The sequence below is a fragment of the Harmonia axyridis genome, chromosome 2, assembly GCF_914767665.1.
Source record: "Harmonia axyridis chromosome 2, icHarAxyr1.1, whole genome shotgun sequence".
NCBI classification, from domain to species: domain Eukaryota; kingdom Metazoa; phylum Arthropoda; class Insecta; order Coleoptera; family Coccinellidae; genus Harmonia; species Harmonia axyridis.
In genome coordinates, this window is record NC_059502.1 from 47132134 (window position 1) to 47152127 (window position 19994).

Below are 19994 nucleotides of genomic sequence, written 5' to 3' on the forward strand. Positions count from 1 at the left end.
CCCTATGTTGGACAGCAATCGGAATTTTTATCATGCATCTTTGTATCCACATAGTTGCATTTCTCTGTTCTTGTCTAAGTATCTGGAATGAACCCTTAAAATACAAACAACACACGGTCCAAAAGTTTTTATTTATGACCTTCTGTGGTTTGAGAACTCATCAAATCAGAGGTTTCAATTTTCTTTTTACTTGAAATACCTCTAAAGATGAGATTTCATAGAACTCATTTTACAGATGCCCGCCATATAGACACAAAATTTCAACACCATGTGACAAACAGGTTCTGAAATATCCAAGTTTTGAAAATCCGTTTCATATTATATTTCAATCCAATCCCCATTTATTAATATCAAGGCTAAGCCTAGCGAGGTCAACGCTTGAAGCAGAAGTTTCAAACTCGGTCGAGATTCATTTATTGGAACGCTGCGCTGTGCGAGTGCAGCTGTTGTAATTTTTTTCTACGATTGCTGACGCATGAATGATCGTAAATCAGTCGGCAGAGTCTGTTCTTGTTTGTTTTTAGAGAAGCCTCGGTCTTGCCGACAGTGCCCTAACTGGCAACATAGCCTGGACGCCTAGTAATCGGCAAGGTGAAAGTTTTGTTGTATATTTTGGACGCTCTAGGAAGGTTTCTTGAAATGACGTTCGGAAATCGTTAGAATGACAGTTGGTAAAATAGATATTGACCAAAGTAAGTTTGCGGACATCTTACGACCTCTTCTGTTCAGTGATGAAAAGTATATATTCGATAAGTTAGGGATTGTGCGAGAAATTCGCCACGGACGCTCAGAGACTGTTTTTCGAATGGACGCTTTGAAGATAGCGGGATGTATATATATATATATATATATATATATATATATCGTGAATCTTTAAGGGAATTCGACTGATAAGAAGGATATATATATATATATATATATATATATATATATATATATATATATCCAATGTCAGTTGAAGATCTATGATGTTCTATGAACCCGACCTAACCCCTTACGTTTTTTACGCAGTTGTCAGATGGATGAAGAAAGAATTTCAAAAATAAGTTTTCAAGAGAATAAGGAAGTGTGTGATATAAAAAAGAGACGTTATTGTATTAGAGACTATTTTGTGTTCAAGTTTATTAATAATTTTTTCCTCCAAATCTGTATAAGATTCAGTGCAACTTAAGATCTGGTAACTCTTCGCATTTCGGTGCGTTTTAACATGTTGTCCTTTCTGCAATGTTTGTTATATTTGTATGTTGTTTGTTTTATAGAAGTCCTGAAGAAGATCCCAACCAAGGATCGAAACGTCGACTGATGAAATAAAGAAGTTAGTAACAATTGAAGTTTTCCAACACCCCTTAAACCATTGTTTATATATATATATATATATATATATATATATATATATATATATATATATATATAAATATATATATATATATATATATATATATATATATATATATATATATAAATATATATAAATATATAGATCAATGAGATAAGGGTTTATCGACTCAATGTTTGGAGGAATAAATAAAAAGATGAACTCTTTATTCTTTGCCAAGCTTTCGCATTTTTTTAATGCTTCTTCAGGGCTTCTAAAAGAATGTACAATAATTTTCACAATGAACAATTTAAAATATTTTCTTACACATTGAACTTACCGAATGTGAGATTTTTAAAGTCACTAGCATCATGCTCAAACATTCGTCATTAAATAAAACTTACAGACTAGACAACACAATACAAATACAATTATCAATGTAAATTAGCCGCATCGCAGTTTATAGAAATAAATGATTGATAAACTTGTTATTGTTGCTTTGTTTACGAAATAATTACAGGTTATGTTACAGCTCTCTGTGGATTTAGATCTTTACTTTGTGTTCCCAAATCTTCCTGGTTCATTATTCATCTACAGGGCCATCGTAAAAGTTCTTGTATTTTGATCTTTCCAACAAATAACTATATATTGAACTCAAATTGTTGGTGTCCGTTTTTTTATTTATCACCTTTTCTGTTTTATTGATGTGGATCATTTCATGTATCAGTCTTTTATGATAATTTGGTTCAGATTTCAATACCTTTACACTACCAAAATCTACACGATGGTCTAAATTATGCGCGTGAATAGCTAGGGCACACCGTTCTTTATATTTTGTTATGTCTGATTTATGTATCGCAATTCTATTTTTGACACATTGTGAGGTTTGTCCAATGATTGTCCAATGATAATTTACATTGATAATTGTATTTGTATTGTGTTGTCTAGTCTGTAAGTTTTATTTAATGACGAATGTTTGAGCATGATGCTAGTGACTTTAAAAATCTCACATTCGGTAAGTTCAATGTGTAAGAAAATATTTTAAATTGTTCATTGTGAAAATTATTGTACATTCTTTTAGAAGCCCTGAAGAAGCATTAAAAAAATGCGAAAGCTTGGCAAAGAATAAAGAGTTCATCTTTTTATTTATTCCTCCAAACATTGAGTCGATAAACCCTTATCTCATTGATCTAAATATACCTGAGACTCTTAACTTCATTTATAATATATAAATATATATATATATATATATATATATATATATATATATATATATATATATATATACGGCAAGTACTTTTCCCTCATTAACAGACGGGATGGCCCTTGGCAGCGATGCCCGGGTCATCTGACTGATCCACATTGCGTGTGAAGGTAAAAAAAAAAAAAAAAAAGAAAAAAAAATATATATATATATATATATATATATGTATATTCAGGAATGGTGGAAGAGACTTAAATAGCCGAATATATATATATATATATATATATATATATATATATATATATATATATATATATATATATTGAATGAAATTTAAGGGTCTTTAGGCTCGGGTTTTGGGAGTAAATGATTGACTACTCTTTATTCTATGCCAAGCTTTCGCATTAATTTAATGCTTCTTCAGGGCTTCTGCAAAAGATCAATAAAATACAATTAATAAATAACAAATTTTAGAAAACAAACAAATTTACTCACTGAATGTGAGGTTTTACATGGATAACATCTGCCACAAACGTTGTAACTAATAAAAACAAAAAGTTATATTTTAATTTCATAGGAATTCTCCAAAAACACGTCAACTAAATCTATTTCACAAATTTAAAAACTCTTCCGGTTGATAATCTTATTTATACGCAATTTAGTAACTCTCATCTAAGATAACACAATAATGACATTTGATGGTTATGTTTCTGTTATTATAGAAAACTAGTCTCTCACTCCTCTATGTTCCCTGTCTTCTTTATTCATCTATTGGGCCGTCATAAAAAGGTTCCATTTTTATCCTTTCTAACAAATAACTGTATATAGAGCTTAATTTGTTCGTATCTGTCTTCTTATTTATGGTTTCATCTTCTTTGTTTATGTTAATCATTTCGTGAATCAATCTTTTTTGATAATTTCTCTCTGTTTTGAGTACCTCAACACCTTCAAAATTCACATGATGGTCCAGATTATGCGCATGCGCATGCCACTCAGACCATGGCATAAATGTGAAAATTAACACAATAAACCAAATGAAAAGAAGAATATCAAAAATATGCCATAAATCATTCATAGATGAAGGACTAAAAAAATTACACCAGATTCTTAAAGAAAATGATTATCCTAACAGCATGATTAAGAAATTACTATATGCAAATGGTACCACTCAAAATGAACAAACAGAAGAACAAAATATGACAACAGATAGAACACATTATGCATCGTTTCCAAATGTTACAAACTTGACAGGAAAATTGAAAAATGTGTTCAGAGAGGAAAACATCAAAATTGCAGTCCAAAATCAAAAAACGGTGAGGTCATTGTACACCAAAATAAAGGACCCCATTCCAACATCCTTCCAAAGTAATGTCGTTTATAAAATAAAATGTGAGACTTGCGACAAATGTTATATAGGGCATACCTCCCAATGGTTGAAAAGTAGAGTGGCGCTACATAGATCGGACATAAGAAAATACCCAGAGAGATGTGCATTGGCTGCGCATGCGCATAATCTGGACCATCATGTGAATTTTGAAGGTGTTGAGGTACTCAAAACAGAGAGAAATTATCAAAAAAGATTGATTCACGAAATGATTAACATAAACAAAGAAGATGAAACCATAAATAAGAAGACAGATACGAACAAATTAAGCTCTATATACAGTTATTTGTTAGAAAGGATAAAAATGGAACCTTTTTATGACGGCCCAATAGATGAATAAAGAAGACAGGGAACATAGAGGAGTGAGAGACTAGTTTTCTATAATAACAGAAACATAACCATCAAATGTCATTATTGTGTTATCTTAGATGAGAGTTACTAAATTGCGTATAAATAAGATTATCAACCGGAAGAGTTTTTAAATTTGTGAAATAGATTTAGTTGACGTGTTTTTGGAGAATTCCTATGAAATTAAAATATAACTTTTTGTTTTTATTAGTTACAACGTTTGTGGCAGATGTTATCCATGTAAAACCTCACATTCAGTGAGTAAATTTGTTTGTTTTCTAAAATTTGTTATTTATTAATTGTATTTTATTGATCTTTTGCAGAAGCCCTGAAGAAGCATTAAATTAATGCGAAAGCTTGGCATAGAATAAAGAGTAGTCAATCATTTACTCCCAAAACCCGAGCCTAAAGACCCTTAAATTTCATTCAATATATTTATTTTGGCTCTTACAACAATAGTTATTATATATATATATATATATATATATATATATATATATATATATATATATATATATATATATATATATATATATATAGCGTGGGTGGACTATAAAAAAGCGTTTGACTCGGTACCCCACACTTGGCTGCTCAAGGTTCTGAGTATGTACGGAGTATGTGGCTCAGTAATAAATCTCCTAAAACACCTAATGGGCGAATGGCGAACCTCGCTGATTCTGAAAACTGGGGCTACTATAATTAAAACAGCTGACATCGCAATCAGACGGGGTCTATTTCAAGGGGACTCACTTAGCCCCTTATGGTTTTGCCTAGCATTAAATCCTCTCAGCACGCTCATCAATGAACAGAAATATGGATACATCCTAGACAAAAACAGAAAGATCAAAATAACCCATCAACTATATATTGATGATCTCAAATTATATGCGTCCAATGAAGAACAACTTGAAAAAATGTTAGAGATCGTGGCAACATTTAGTGAGACCATAAGAATGGAGATGGGGCTAGACAAGTGCGCAAGGCTAAAGGTCAAAAGGGGAAAAATATCTGAAAATGATTCCAACATCTTCAATCCAAATGCCATTCAGAACCTCGGCATGGATGAAACCTATAAGTATCTAGGTATACAGCAAGCTCTAGAAATTAAAAACGCTGAAATGAAGGAAGCCTTTAGTAAGAAACTATTTCATCGGGTGAACCAAGTGCTCAAGTCCAAACTGAATTCGAAATCATTGTTTCTAGCCTTGAACACATGGGCATTGCCTATAATGACGTACACCTTCGGGGTACTTACATGGTCGACTACAGAACTGCAGGCTTTGGACACGAAGATCCGCACCATTTTGACGAAATACGGAGTACATCACCCTCACTCATCCGTGGCAAGACTCTATCTCCAAAGACATCTAGGGGGAAGAGGGATGCTTAACCTAGAAACATCACATAACAAATCCGTAATAAAACTAAGGGAATACTTCATGAAGCAGAACTTATCCTTTGTCAGAGCCCTTCGTTCGTTAGATGTAGGATGCTCCCCATTACGGCTATCGGATTCCGACTTCGCGCTGCCGATTCGCACTCAGCAAAACCTGCAGGAGGAATGGAAAGCTAAGGTATTACATGGTAGATACCCTAATAATTTAGACAACAGCAATGTGAAAAAAAAAGAATCCTTAACTTACCTTAAGGCGGGCTACCTGTTTCCTGAAACTGAGGGCAGGCTGCTTGCAATACAGGATCAGGTGATTCCCACCAGGTCTTACCTCAAAAACATAGCGGGGCAACAACTTACCTCTGATCTATGTAGAAAATGCAAGCTGGGACGTGAACACATCCAACATGTTACGTCTGGTTGCTCCATCCTCGCTCCGAGAGAATACACGGATAGACACAACCAAATGGCAAAAGTTTACCATCAGGCCATGGCACTGAAATTAAAACTAATCAAAACTAAGAGAAAAAATCATCTATACTCACCTGAGAATGTCCTCGAGAACGAAGAATTTAAATTATATTGGGACACCACGATGGTGACGGACAGGCCAGTGGCAAATAATCGACCGGATATCGTCTTACTGAACAAAACTGAAAAAAGCTGTGAGATCATCGATATTACGGTACCTTCAGACGACAATATTTCAAGGGCATACACTGAAAAAATTACAAAATACTTCGATCTGTCGTTCGAACTAAAGGAAATGTATAAGCTCAAGAAAATATCTATTATCCCACTGGTGATGTCGGTCAACGGACTCGTAGAGGAACATCTTGTTGATAACACAAAGATGTTGGAACTTGACATCTATGTTGTTTCGAGTGCCCAGAAAGAAGTCATACTGGGCACTACACGTATCGTAAGGCGCTTCTTTCATAGCTCTTGATTCCACTTTGGCTCTGAGAGTTCGGTGGTATCTCGTAATTCCCGGAAAGGTGATTAAAAAAAAAAAAAAAAAAAAAAATATATATATATATATATTTATATATATATATATATATATATATATATATATATATATATATATATATATATATATATATATATATATATATATATATATATATATATATATATATATATATATATATATATATATATATATATATATATATATATATATTCGGCTATTTAAGTCTCTTCCACCATTCCTGAATATACTCAGAACTGTCAGTACCTACATGGTTCAGTGGGGAATTTGTCGTTTTCCTACCGCCAAGCCATTTTATTTTCGCGATTTATAGGAGATATCTTTCCGAATAAAAGATAGATGTCAAACTCACCTTTTCATCTTTTGGAAATGATTGTTTTGTCTAAGCGCGCACAAGCAGAGATATGTCATGCGGCTCGTTCGTTTCAAGCTCAAGCCTTATAAAGTAGCTTGATATCAAGTCAAGCAATAAATAACTCAAATCAAGTCAAGTTCAAGTAGGTAATTTCAAATTTGTCACGAGCTTGATTTTCAAGTCATGACGTCAAGTAGTTGGCTAAAATATCAAGCTACTTGACTTGATGAATCCCTACTAAATATCAAGTCAAAGCGAGTTTTTTTTAACCTATTGAAAATATAAACAAAAAAATAATACAACCATATATACACAACACTATGAAATGAATACCAGATAAAAATAAAAGACAACGAAAGAATAAGAAAAATATCAGTATCAAATATTCACGAAATAGCAACTACATTTCTTACGAAAACTTGAATCCGTAGAAGAAATTGCCAATTCCCTAGAATACCTCAATGAAAATTGATACAATTCTAATGGTCTTTTTTTTTTCTAATGAGTTTTTCAATAACTCAAAAGGACATTTTAATGAGGGAGTTCTCATTGCCCAACCTTAATTGGCTTCAAGCCGAATACGATCAACTCAACTATATTTCAGCGACAAGAGCATTCTCCAAATTGGAATGTTATCGAACACTGGTTAATTCTTAAAATATCTAAACGTTCATGCATTAAACCATCCCGAATGCTGTCAATAGAAAGTAATTAACAAACTGTAATAAATTTCGCTTTTTTCGAAAAGCTAATTAAGAAGAATAATTGTGCAAAACCCAATTAAGATGATGTCACGTTCCAAAAATTATTCCTCATTATCGAAAGCATCCAAGACAAACAATCGTGAGATATCTTCACGACAGAGTCACAGAAGTCATAAGTGAATTTCAAGGGGTGTGCCTTGGTTTCTTATACGAAAAGCGAATTCTCGGTTTTCCTTAAATTGATTGAAGCCATGATAGAGGAAAAAAAGGTCGAGAGCGTGCACAACTTGCACGATGAAGATTGATGCCAGAAAAGGAACACTTCTACAATTACAAGATGTTTTCAACATCTATCTTCCATGTATACCTATCTTGAATTTCAGATGTTGAACCTTCTATAATTATAAATCTATTTCTAATGTGTACCGACTGACAAAAATGGGACTATTCGATTTGAAAAATGTCTTCTACGAGAATTCAATGTTCCTTTTTATAAAATTGTTAGAATTCGGACGTTCCTCAATATTTTTGAAGAACTGGTTTGATAGTGAGTAGATGACGAGCGATTTTTTATACACAGATGCCTAGCCTCAGAGAGGATGTAGGGATCTAAAAGAAAATGTTCGAGGAACTCGAAAATATTGGCCACGCCCATTTAGTAATATGTTTCATGGGATAAAGGTTTTGAAGACCACAGTAGGTAACGCCTCTTTATTAGTTGAATATTATGTATGGAATAATTTCTCCAAGGACCATAGTTATAACCAGTATATTCCTTACTGTTCTTTGTCACTCCTCTTGAAAATTTATATTTCTTTATTCACTTGTAAATATTCACAGAAGGCACTAAAAAAGAATTATTTCGTTTCATGAATTTCATATATTTCGTGTTTTGAAGATACCATTCAATATATTTCCTTCAATACTGCTTTCAATGCATTGCTGAAATAATAGATAATCAAATGGGTACATATAACGGAAGTTTTTTTTCGAGGTATATAACTTCAATTCGGCATTTCTTTTCAAGATGACAACTGATTGAAAAGCTGTCAAGTGATTTATCCTCAGTATGGTATGGCAATTTATCATGACAACAACGCTTGCAAATAGTGCAATTTCATTTAGAAAATAATAGTTCTGTGCGGAATACGTATCGCGCACTACGTCCATTTTATTTTGTTTAGCGATGAAGCGCACTTCTGGTTGAATGGCTACGTCAACAAACAAAACCGCCGCAATTGGAGTGAAGCTAATCCTCAAGTGTATGTCGCAACACCGTTACATCCAGAAAAACTGACTGTTTGGTGCGCTTTATGGACTGGTGGAATTATTGGTCCGTACTTCTTCAAAAACGATGATGGCCAGAACGTACTAACTTTTTCATTCCTGAACTGAACAATCATGATGTCCAGGAGCTGTGGCTCCAACAAAACGGCGCATTGTGTCACACAGCTCGTGCCACAATCGATTTATTGAAAGACACGTTTGGTGATCGCCTAATTTCACATTTTGGACCTGTGAATTGGCCTCCAAGATCCTGTGATTTAACACCGCTACTTTCTGTGGGGCTATGTAAAGTCATTGGTCTATGCGGATAAGCCATAAACCCTTGACCATTTGGAGGACAACATTCGCCGAGGTATTGCCGATATACGGCCACAAATGTTGGAAAAAGTCATCGAAAATTGGACGTCTAGATTGGACTACATCCGAGCCAGCCGTGGCGGTCATATGCCAGAAATCATATTTAAAATGTAATGCCACAAGATTATCTTGCGGATAAATAAAATTCATGTCAATCAAATAATCAATCGTTGTTTTATTGCAATTTAAAATTCTATAGCTCTAAAAAAAACACCCTTCAGAAATTATCCCAACAACTTCGATTTCTGCTTCCTATATATTCATGTAATATATATTCATCTGCAAACTCTTGGTACCACTCGTGCATTCATCTAAAAAAGTATTTCAACTTTTTGCAGAGTTATTTTGTGAAATGTTTGGGGAAAAAAGTCTCTCTATTTGTCGCCTTAATGGCAAAATTATCAAGAAATATATAAATTTCGATTGTCAAGGTGAAGGTGTGGAAATAAGGTGTCATGGTACATGTACAGGCTGGGCAAATAAGCGAGGTAAGCGGCTATATCTCAAGATCCACTCATCGTAGAGACTTGCGGTAAAAATTCTCACTATTAAAGTGTAAAACAAAACACACTGGAAATTGTTTTCAGTTCATACATCTACCGCTAGGGGGCGTAATAGCTATCGTTGAGTAGAAAAATGAATTTTACTGGAAAATATTTCATAACAAGGTGATGAAAAAATATCATTACTGTCATCCTTGGAAAATTCTGTATCTTTTTGAATTATCACTTCCGATTTTACGAAATCAAATAAGGTTGGGAGAAATCTGACCGATTGAAATGTCTGTAACTTCAGTTTGGCTTAATATTTTTGATCCAATTAGATCTCGTTTGAGAGTCTTGTTGATTGAGGAAAAAATATACTCATGATAAATTTGTTTTTACTGCTTCTGATAGGGGGCACTAAGTCAGAAGTTCATAGTTTTGTTAATTTTTCTCCGAAACTTCAAGTGAAATGATAGAATTTTCTTTGGAGAAACATAAATTGCGTTTTCAACATAAAAAATATATAAGAATCTTTTATACAATAATTGAACGAACTCAAATATATTTTTTCAGAAACTCTATTCTTCAAAAGAAACACCATGTATATTTTTAGGTAGGTCTTTTGTGATTGCTCGTTCCCTGAACAGATCGTTCTATCATTTCGTCACAATATGTAATTTTCGAATTTTGGGCCGAAAATGATCTCATACTATACGGTTCGACTCACTATTGACGAATTCGTCTTTAAATGTTATTATGTCTGTCCGTACTCCGTAGGGCCGTTGACACGATAACTTTCGAACGGAACGACCTAGAAACTCGAACTTTTCAGGGTAGAATCAGATCACGGTCAAGTTCGTTAATGGGCACAATCTGACAGGGGTTCCGTAAATATGCTCGTTCGAAATTTTGAATTTTTGTGGGTTTCGAAAATGCAGGTTGGATCGGTATGAAAATTCGCATTTAGATGACAAATCCCACTTAAAAGCTTCTTGAACAACTTCATATTGATCACTCAATCAAAACAATTGAAAATTGAAGAATAATATAAAAAAAACAATATTTCCGTGACGACAAAAACGACGAAGCTGTGAATATGGATGTTGATATGGAAAACCAATTGTGAACTGCATGCAAAATTTCAGGCTTATCACGTCATCAGAGCCATGAAGAAACCATGGAATCAAGAAGAATATTAAAAATGGAATACTCAATATTTTCGTGATTACAGCTCCGATCCGTTTGAGATTCTGCATATTTATGTGAAGTGGCCATTTCAAGCTTCTTAAAAAATTTCTTGTGAATAGTATAACCATAAACATAGAGTATTGAAGAAGAATATCAAAAAACAAACACTTAATATTTCAGTGGTAACAAAACCGATCCAGTTGAAATTTTGCGTGTATATAAAGAAGAGCAATTTCGAGCTCTATACGAAGTTTCAAGTTGAACACATTATTAGGAGCATAGAATATCCAAGTGAAATAATGAGAATTGAGAAAGCACTAACTTCAAGTCAGAAGCACAATTTCTCATCCCTATTCAAGATCAAGGGGTTATGGTCACCCTCGTTACGGGGTGAAAAAATCGGAAAAGTTGTTCCCCTCGAATCCGAAATTGACGGATCCAAGACTTTTTCCACATTTTCATTTCAAAGTTGGAAAATCAAGGAGTTAAGTTTCCGTAACTTCTATACGCATATGTAGGTCTGTCTCTCTTTCTTTTTACAACTACACAATTTCAAATTTTAAAAACTATTCGTTTCATATCCCCCAATAAATTTTTTCGCTATTGGTTTATAATTTTCAATAATAAACCTTTGGAATCGGAAAATTAACCCCACCCTGAAATTTTTACAGTTTACGTTTCGGAATGTTTAGAATTCAAATATTGCAAAAAAAAGGACAGGAATTTAAAAAAATTCTTATTTTCACAAACTGACTACGTACAAAAAAAAGTTGTTAGATCGCGATATCGCATTGATTCTCCATACTCAATATTACGATCCATTTATAATGAAGGCAAAAACAGGTATTGAATTTTTCAAAAATTCTTATTCACGATAACGATTCATTTGAAGGCAAAAAAAAAGGCAGAAATTTTAAAAAATTATTATTTTCTCAAACTGCCTACGTACAAAAAAAAGTTGTTAGATCGCGATATCGCATTTATTCTCCATACTCAATATTACGATCCATTTATAATGAAGGCAAGAAAAAGGGATTAAAAATTTCAAAAATTCTTATTAACGATTATGATTCATTTGAAGGCAAAAAAAGGACAGAAATTGACAAAGCAGAATTGAGGAATTTCATAACAATAATAACATTGTAGTACTGAACTTCAATATTGCCCTATAATTATCTAACAAATCAACTGAAATGTTCTTGTTGGGCATAAACATAAAAATGTCTCCATACACTGAAAGATTGAACGAATATTTACAAATAAATTATAGATGATTGAAAAAACTCATAGTTGTCATAATCATTAGCATGACCTTGCAATAATTAGATTTTTCTCATTCTCCTGTAGAAACCAAATTTCATAATTTTATATGATACTTCAAAAAAACAATAGAGTAATAAGGTCAAAACAAATAGATCCTACTCGTAAATTGTATCTTTTTAGATAAAACATAATGTGAAAATAATTTTGTTTGAAAAAAAACACTGCAAATTTTACACTATGGTTTATTATTTCCTCTTTCAACATACAATATCTTGACATGTAAAAACGATAATTATAATTTATTTTGCATCTTGTCACCTACAAAGATTTATAAACATATGAGGGGAAATCTAACAATTGGTATACACAACTTTCCATTCCACCTTATCACCAATTTTATCAGTGATGGAGGTATTGTGCTGGGTATCGTTACCTCATTACCCAGGGGTTCACCAAGCGAAGCTCAGTTGATATATCTTTTCCAATTTCTTTCATGTTCGAAAGCATTACAACACATAAAAATAGCAGCAAAAAATCAAAAGCAACAATTAATTCGAAGATAATATTTTCTATGAAAGCTTAGTCCTATAATAGGTGAATTAAAGTCAATGAAATCAATTATTTCTTGAACGATTCCTTAAGGGTATTCTTCTGGGAGATAAACCTTCTCAAGAAATCTAGAAAAAATTAGGAATATTAATATATGACTATAGAAAAAAATAAACAGAAACAACTTACCTCTTAGTTAAAATCTCAGTTGTAAATTGGGTGAAAGTAAATTACATCAATCATTTCTTGGAGGATTCCTTATGGGCATTCTTCTTGGAAATCTTGGATTCACCAGTTCAGGAAGAAGACATTCAAGATAAAAATCTTACAATTCGAAAACCATTTTCTCTACCCAAAATTTGTCATTTCGTGCATTCTGAAAAAATTACAGAATATTGAATTAGTGATCAAATATATTTAAATGGAAACACTCGATACAGTAATGTGGTTGATTTTCACAGGATTCACAGTAGGTGATTACTTTTTTCACTCGATTTTTTGTGATTTCACCTCGTAGTTTTTTAGAGTAACAGCCTTTACAATATTTCCTCATTTTATCATATGGACCTTGCTTTTTCAGTAAGGTATGTACAGTCCATTCAGGAATTATTGACATCGAAGTAGGCCATGAACGTCTAGTCGCGGCTTTATTTCTGGTTACAAAAATATCACTAAAAATTGCTATGGTTCATCATAGAAATAACCAGTTTAAATTATTTTCATCATTTTTGTATCCGAAAGATCCTGAATTTTCGAAATTACTATTATTACGAAGGGACGCATACAGTCATGATTTCATAAATTGAAATTCAGATTATATAACGTAAAAATATAGTGAAATCTCCTTTCAAGGAAATCCAATGAAGAGATATATATTCATTTAAGAGTCGCCCATGAAAGATCCCTTTGAAGATCATTAAAATATGCATATTCCTTTTCACCAAAGGCTCTTCAAAAATTGTTGCATTACTGATGGACACTGGATACCAACCTGCTTGCAAAATTCTTATCAAATAACTCTTATGGATCATTTTAACTGTGGTGTCTAAACTGGTGAAGAAAACAGAAAAAACTGGTTGATAAATTTAAATAGTGTAGCTTAGTGAATGAAAGAGCCATATTATAATAAGACAGAAATAAAATTCAAAGAATCCATTTAGTATATGAAAAATTTTGACATCACAGTTGTACTGCAACTTTCAAAATTGGAACCAATTTATCAGCCGATGTGTAAATTACTTTCTAAAGTACCTATTTATTGAAACTGACATGAATGATTGATTAAACTTGTATGAAAAATATAGGTACTATTTGTACTCGAGTTTTCTGTTTTTTATTGAAATACTTTTATACTAGTTTCCATTAAATTACATAAATCATTTTGCCCATAACAGCTTTAACTCACTCACTAAAAGCATTTTTGCATGAAAGTATTTGTGAATTTTAAATTTTTAATTGCATTCTATTATTATCTTCAAGTGGGTAAGAGGTGAAGAAATTCTTGAAGTTAGTCTTCTGAATATATTTGTCGAGTAAATACTCAGTAAAAATTCTATAAAGCAATTGGAATTTATTAGATTTTTGGATTACTCATTGAAGAACAAAAAACAGATATAACAATACTTAATTTCAATATAGAATATAAACTATAGATGCAATGCCAAGACTTTGTTTAGCAATCCAATTATAAAATAATTCTCTCTTCATAGATTTATAAAATCCTCATGATCACCACTGTCAAAACAAAACATCCAGGTAAAAATCCAAATATCCAGCATTCAAAATAGTGCTTCTATTTTTACCCTTGAATATACTTGAAAAACATTTTGTTTTCTTTCTAGAGTCCACTGTTGAATAATGCTGGCTGGCATTTTCAAATAACCAAGTTTCCTCCAGATAAATGAATTTCACATTTTGTTGCAAATATTCTCTGTATTCACCATAAAATCGTACTCAACTTATTATATTTTTCTGTTCATCAATAAGAATTTTCCTTTTATTAACTGTTTTGAACTTGTAACCAATTAAGTTTATGTAATGTTGTCTTTGATTGATTAAAATCCAGATGCTTTTTGGTCAAAGTTCATCCAGGCTGATATATTGGTTGCTTTTGGCTCGGCTCCTGGTAACAATCAATCATTCGATGATTCTTTGAAGGTGAAATTGTATTGCACAGGTTTTCTTCCACTAATAATCCAGGTTGTAACGACTTGCCTTCTTCTTTTTTCAAACAGTACTGTGCGAAATACTCAAATAAACTAATCAATGTGTGTTTGAAATTGATACAACTTTTAAGTTTCAAAATTTTTTCGAACAAAACAAACACAAACAAACTGAAATCTAACCTCCTGTCAATGACATTTCAAATGCCAACCCGAAATCTGCAATTCAAAATGTTACTGAATGAGCCAGTACCAACTTAATTTCGATTTTCCAAAGCCACCCGGGATGTCAATAATTCCTGAATGGACTGTATTTTCTCTAGATCTTTGGCAGGTTTGTCAGGTTTGTCTCCCTCCTCTGAAAATAATAGGGACCTTATGAGGTTCTCCCTGAACTCTGTAATTTTCATTTTTTTGTCAGACAATTGTTGAATACTATATGAGAATTCACAAGAGCTGTTCCCAGAAGGAACTCAATCCCAAGTTTTCTGTACCACTTCAGAGATTTTCTCAGTGGTGAGTGATAACTTGCCATTTGATCAGATTGGTCAATTGAAGATTTTGCTTCATTGTATTCCACAATGGCTCGTGGTTTTGTCCTTGTACCATTACGACCCTGAATATCGGCGGTTTCAGTTGTATGTTTTGTGGATAGGACAAGAACGTCTCTTTCATCTTTCCACTTCAAAACACATATACCTTCTTCATTTTCCAAACCAAAACCTCACCTTTTTCAGTTTTTTTTGAATCACTTCTTTCGGGTTGCCGCGATGATTAGCCCTCAATGTACCAATATAGTGAGTTTTGCGGACTAGCAGTACATTAGCCAGCTCAAGGCTAGTATAGTAGTTATCAGCCACTATAGTTCTGCCTGTGTCAAGTAGATTTTCGGACAAATTCAGCACGACATTGGTTGGTACAGATGCATTACCTTCTTTTTCCTTGCCAGCATAAATTCGAATATTCCATGTGTATCCATTCTCACAGCATAGTTTGAACAATTTCACGCCATATTTATGCGTTTTATTTGGTATATACTGCTTCATTAGGAGACGACCTTGGAAGGGAACAACTGATTCATCGATACAGAATATTCTACCAGGAGTGTACACACTTTGAAAATTTTTCACCAATCTGTCTAGTAGAGGTTTTATTTTATGTAATCTATCCCCCACTGTACAAGTTTCATTATCAGAGAAATGCCACATCCTGAGAAGTAATTGAAATCTGTTTCTCGACATTATCTTCGAAATACAGGCCATTTTGTAGAGACAATCTGTGCTCCAATATTTCTCCAAGGATGGCATCCGAACCATACCCATATATGCTACAATTCCAATAAAATTTAGCATTTCATTTTGATCAGTTGGAAACCATTTGTGCAGCCTAGAATAGTTGCTAACGTTTTCTTTATCACATAATACTTGAGTCGCGTATAAATTAGTCTGATGAACCATTTCATTGACGATTTCTTCATCAACGAAACAACGAAAACATTTATATGGAGATAATTCGTTGATGAGAACTGCAGCTTAACCAGCATTCAAACCACTTTTAGAAGAATATTCAAAAATTTTGTGTGCTCCTACTGGCGCCTTCCATAAATGTTCAATTGGGTGAACAATTTCTGCTTCGTTTTCCGATTGCATATCTTCTAATCTGTTCCTGGAATCTTCTCCAGGCACAAAGTTTTCGGGTTCTTGAGTCCTCTCTTCGAGAAGTTCTGCATTTTCTTCAAAATCAACAGCTTGAAGTGATTTTGAACAATACGGCTGGAATTCAGAAGGCTCTTTTCTTACTTCTGATCTTTTTTTCTTGAATACCTTCTTCTTGGCAAAATCAATTTTATTCTCTTCAATCGATGCATCAGAACTCATACTAAAATCTTCCTCACTAGATGGCAAAAACATCGGATCCAAATCCGAATCGAAGGAACTGAAATCATCAGCACTTTTTTCATCCTCTGTAAAAAAAATAATCCAATCAAAACCACAGTAATACGTAATATCAAATTCCAAACATATTTTCATGTATGAAATATTTACCTGATGTTTCATCCTTCAGCTTTTTTAGTGCTAAATCAACTATTTTCCTAGCACGAGAACTCATTTTCACGCTCACTGCACCCTTTACGACTTACGCGGTCAATAGAAACAAATAAACTAATGCCCTGTAAACTGCGACACTAACATATTCTCACAAGATCTAACACGAATAGTCGCACGCACGACGGCCGCCATGGCGTGGAAGGCATAAACATGCCGCCCATGCTCCAGCGGGCGTATACGACTGCCCTATAATTTTTTCGAAATATGGAGTTGTTTTTTGGAATTGGATAAAATAGATCATTGCATCTCATTCAGGTTTCTGTCAGAAGTACATTTTTCGACTTGGCACCAAATGCATTTTTTATTATTTTTATGCGGCAGTCAACCTGCTAAACCCCTCAGCTATAGTATCAGCTTCAATACTGAATGAGGTACCTTGCCAGTTTTTGAAACATATATGGAAGAGCTTAGGCACCTCTCTTGCTTGAAATGTATAATGCCCCGTTACATTTCCTCTGCTAATATTGAGATTCATCGACACATATGCTTGATTGTTTGAAATTAATAATTTTTATTGCTCTTTCTCAAAAGAATATATATATATATATATATATATATATATATATATATATATATATATCGTGAATCTTTAAGGGAATTCGACTGATAAGAAGGATTTCAGTTTTACTCTTTATTCATACCAAGCTTTCGGAACTGGTTAGTTCCTTCCTCAGGGTTACTACAATTTTAACAATTAAAATTAAAATTACATACACAAAAAGAACTTTCACAAATCTTTAAAAACAGTCACTTACAGAATTTGAGGTTGTCTCCTTAATAAGTTAAAATTCATCAATTAACGCAAATTTTTAAGTAAATTAGTCTCAAACACTCTATCAGTTGGATTAATCTTTCTTTGTCAATTGGATGTGAGTATAAACAGTGTGTCTAACCTAACTTAATTATTTTCTTTGGTACATATCACAGAATCGCATTGCGTCAACTTTGGTTTACTTTTTCTTCTTATTTTTATTCTTCTAGTGGTCCATCATAGAATCGTTCCCGGTTTGGATATGTTAACAGGAACGTGTAAACATTGCTTAATTTTTGTACGTCAGTTTTTTTATTTATTGGATTTTCTTGAATTCTTATGTTGATCATTTCTTGTATCAGTCTTTTATTATATTTACCTTCCGTACATAATACTTCTGTATTTTCAAAATCAATTTTATGATCCTTTTTCATTGAGTGTACAGCTAAAGCACATCGTGGGTTCATTGTCCGGATATCACTCTTATGTAACGTTAATCGACTCTTTAACCATTGAGATGTTTGTCCCACATAGGTGCCATCACATTCGGAACATTTAATTTTATACACTACATTAGATTTCAGTGGGTTTGGTGTTGTATCTTTCAATTTACTGTATAACATCTTGATAGTTTTCGTGTTGTATGTACTTATTTTTACTTTTTCATCTTTAAAACAATTCTTAATTTTGCTGGTTAGATTTCCTATGTTGGGAAGGCTGCCATATTTTATTACAGGATCATCTTGAACTATATTTTCAATTTGTTCAGGTTTTCGTCGAGATTCTGTTATGGATACTCTGTCAGTTTCATACATTAGTTTGTCGAGCATTTGTTTTGGATAGGAATTTTGCCGAAAGATCTCATGTAATTTCTTTATGTTCGCATCCACCATATCTGGATGGCAGATTCTTTGTATCCTGTTTTTCATTTCTTTGATACAATTTATTTTCATGTTTATCGGATGTTCTGATTTGAAATGTATGAATTTGTTTGAATTTGTTTCTTTTTGATACCAGTCCAGTTTAATTATGTTATTTATTCTGCAAACCTTTGTATCCAGGAATGGAACAGAATTATTTTCATCTTCTCTTTCACTTGTAAATTGGATGTTCAAGTCAAAACTGTTAAATACCTGAATTATCTCCTCCAAGCCTGTTTTCGGTATTGCAAGTATCAAATCATCTACAAATTTTTTTATGAAAAACACCTTGAAGGACAACTTTGGAATGGAAATGTCCAAAACATAATCCATAACATAAAGGGCCAGTACCGGGCTAAGTTTGGAACCCATAGCACAGCCAAATGTCTGTACATAAAATTTCCCTTCAAACATGAAATAGTTGTTATCGAGTATGAACTCAACGATCTCCATAAACAGTGTTTTGGGTACATTACAATGTTCTTCAATCTTATTCCACTTAGTCTCCAGCACTTTCATCACCAGTTCTTTATATATATTCCCAAACAGGTTTACCACATCTAATGAGACTACTTCATATTCTGGTGGAATAGCAAGGTCATTAATAAATGTTGCAAATTCAAACGAATCTTTTATATAATAGTCATTATTTTGGTTGTAAGCATTCGAGAGTATTTTTGCTATAAATTCAGCCAGTGTTGACATTGGGCTCTGTATACTTGCTACAATCGGTCTAAGGGGATATCCTACCTTGTATATATATATATATATATATATATATATATATATATATATCCTGAAAAAAGATCGCAATTTTAGTTGTAGAAAATATTTTTGAATTTACTGCAAAGTTTTAAAATTTCGCATTTTTCTTCAGAGTTCAGGTGAGAGGTTCGAATATTTTTTGTGAGTTTGAATTTGGGATTTTGGATCTGAGGGCTAGAGTTTTCTGTTTATGATAATAATTCTACTTTTATTCTTTCTGAAAAATTAATATTGCTTTTATTGACTTGGAAATTGGTATTAGACAAAATCCATTTTTTGCGTGAGCTATACACTCAGGAGTTGAAAAATGTTTAAAATTCATTTCGGGTAGTAGAACGTCAACGTTTTCTAAGGATACTGGAATTTTTATAAAATTATTTGCTATGGATTGGTTCGGTTTGAGTTTAGTCGTAGAATATTCAAGATTAAAGGGTATTTCTGAATTTCTAATTTCCAAAGTAT

The 19994-nt window shown here is 32.9% G+C and overlaps 2 protein-coding genes across 2 annotated transcripts; one reads left to right on the top strand and one right to left on the bottom strand.

The window, feature by feature from the left end:
- Window positions 1-4901: 4901 nt before the first annotated feature.
- On the top strand, window positions 4902-6593 carry LOC123673343. Its single transcript, XM_045607829.1, has one exon. The coding sequence runs from the start codon at window positions 4902-4904 to the stop codon at window positions 6591-6593; it is 1692 nt and encodes a 563-aa protein (XP_045463785.1).
- A 9099-nt stretch (window positions 6594-15692) lies between these two features.
- On the bottom strand, window positions 15693-16445 carry LOC123673344 (piggyBac transposable element-derived protein 4-like). Its single transcript, XM_045607830.1, has one exon. It carries the CDS (start codon window positions 16443-16445, stop codon window positions 15693-15695), a length of 753 nt encoding a protein of 250 aa, XP_045463786.1.
- Window positions 16446-19994: the final 3549 nt, after the last annotated feature.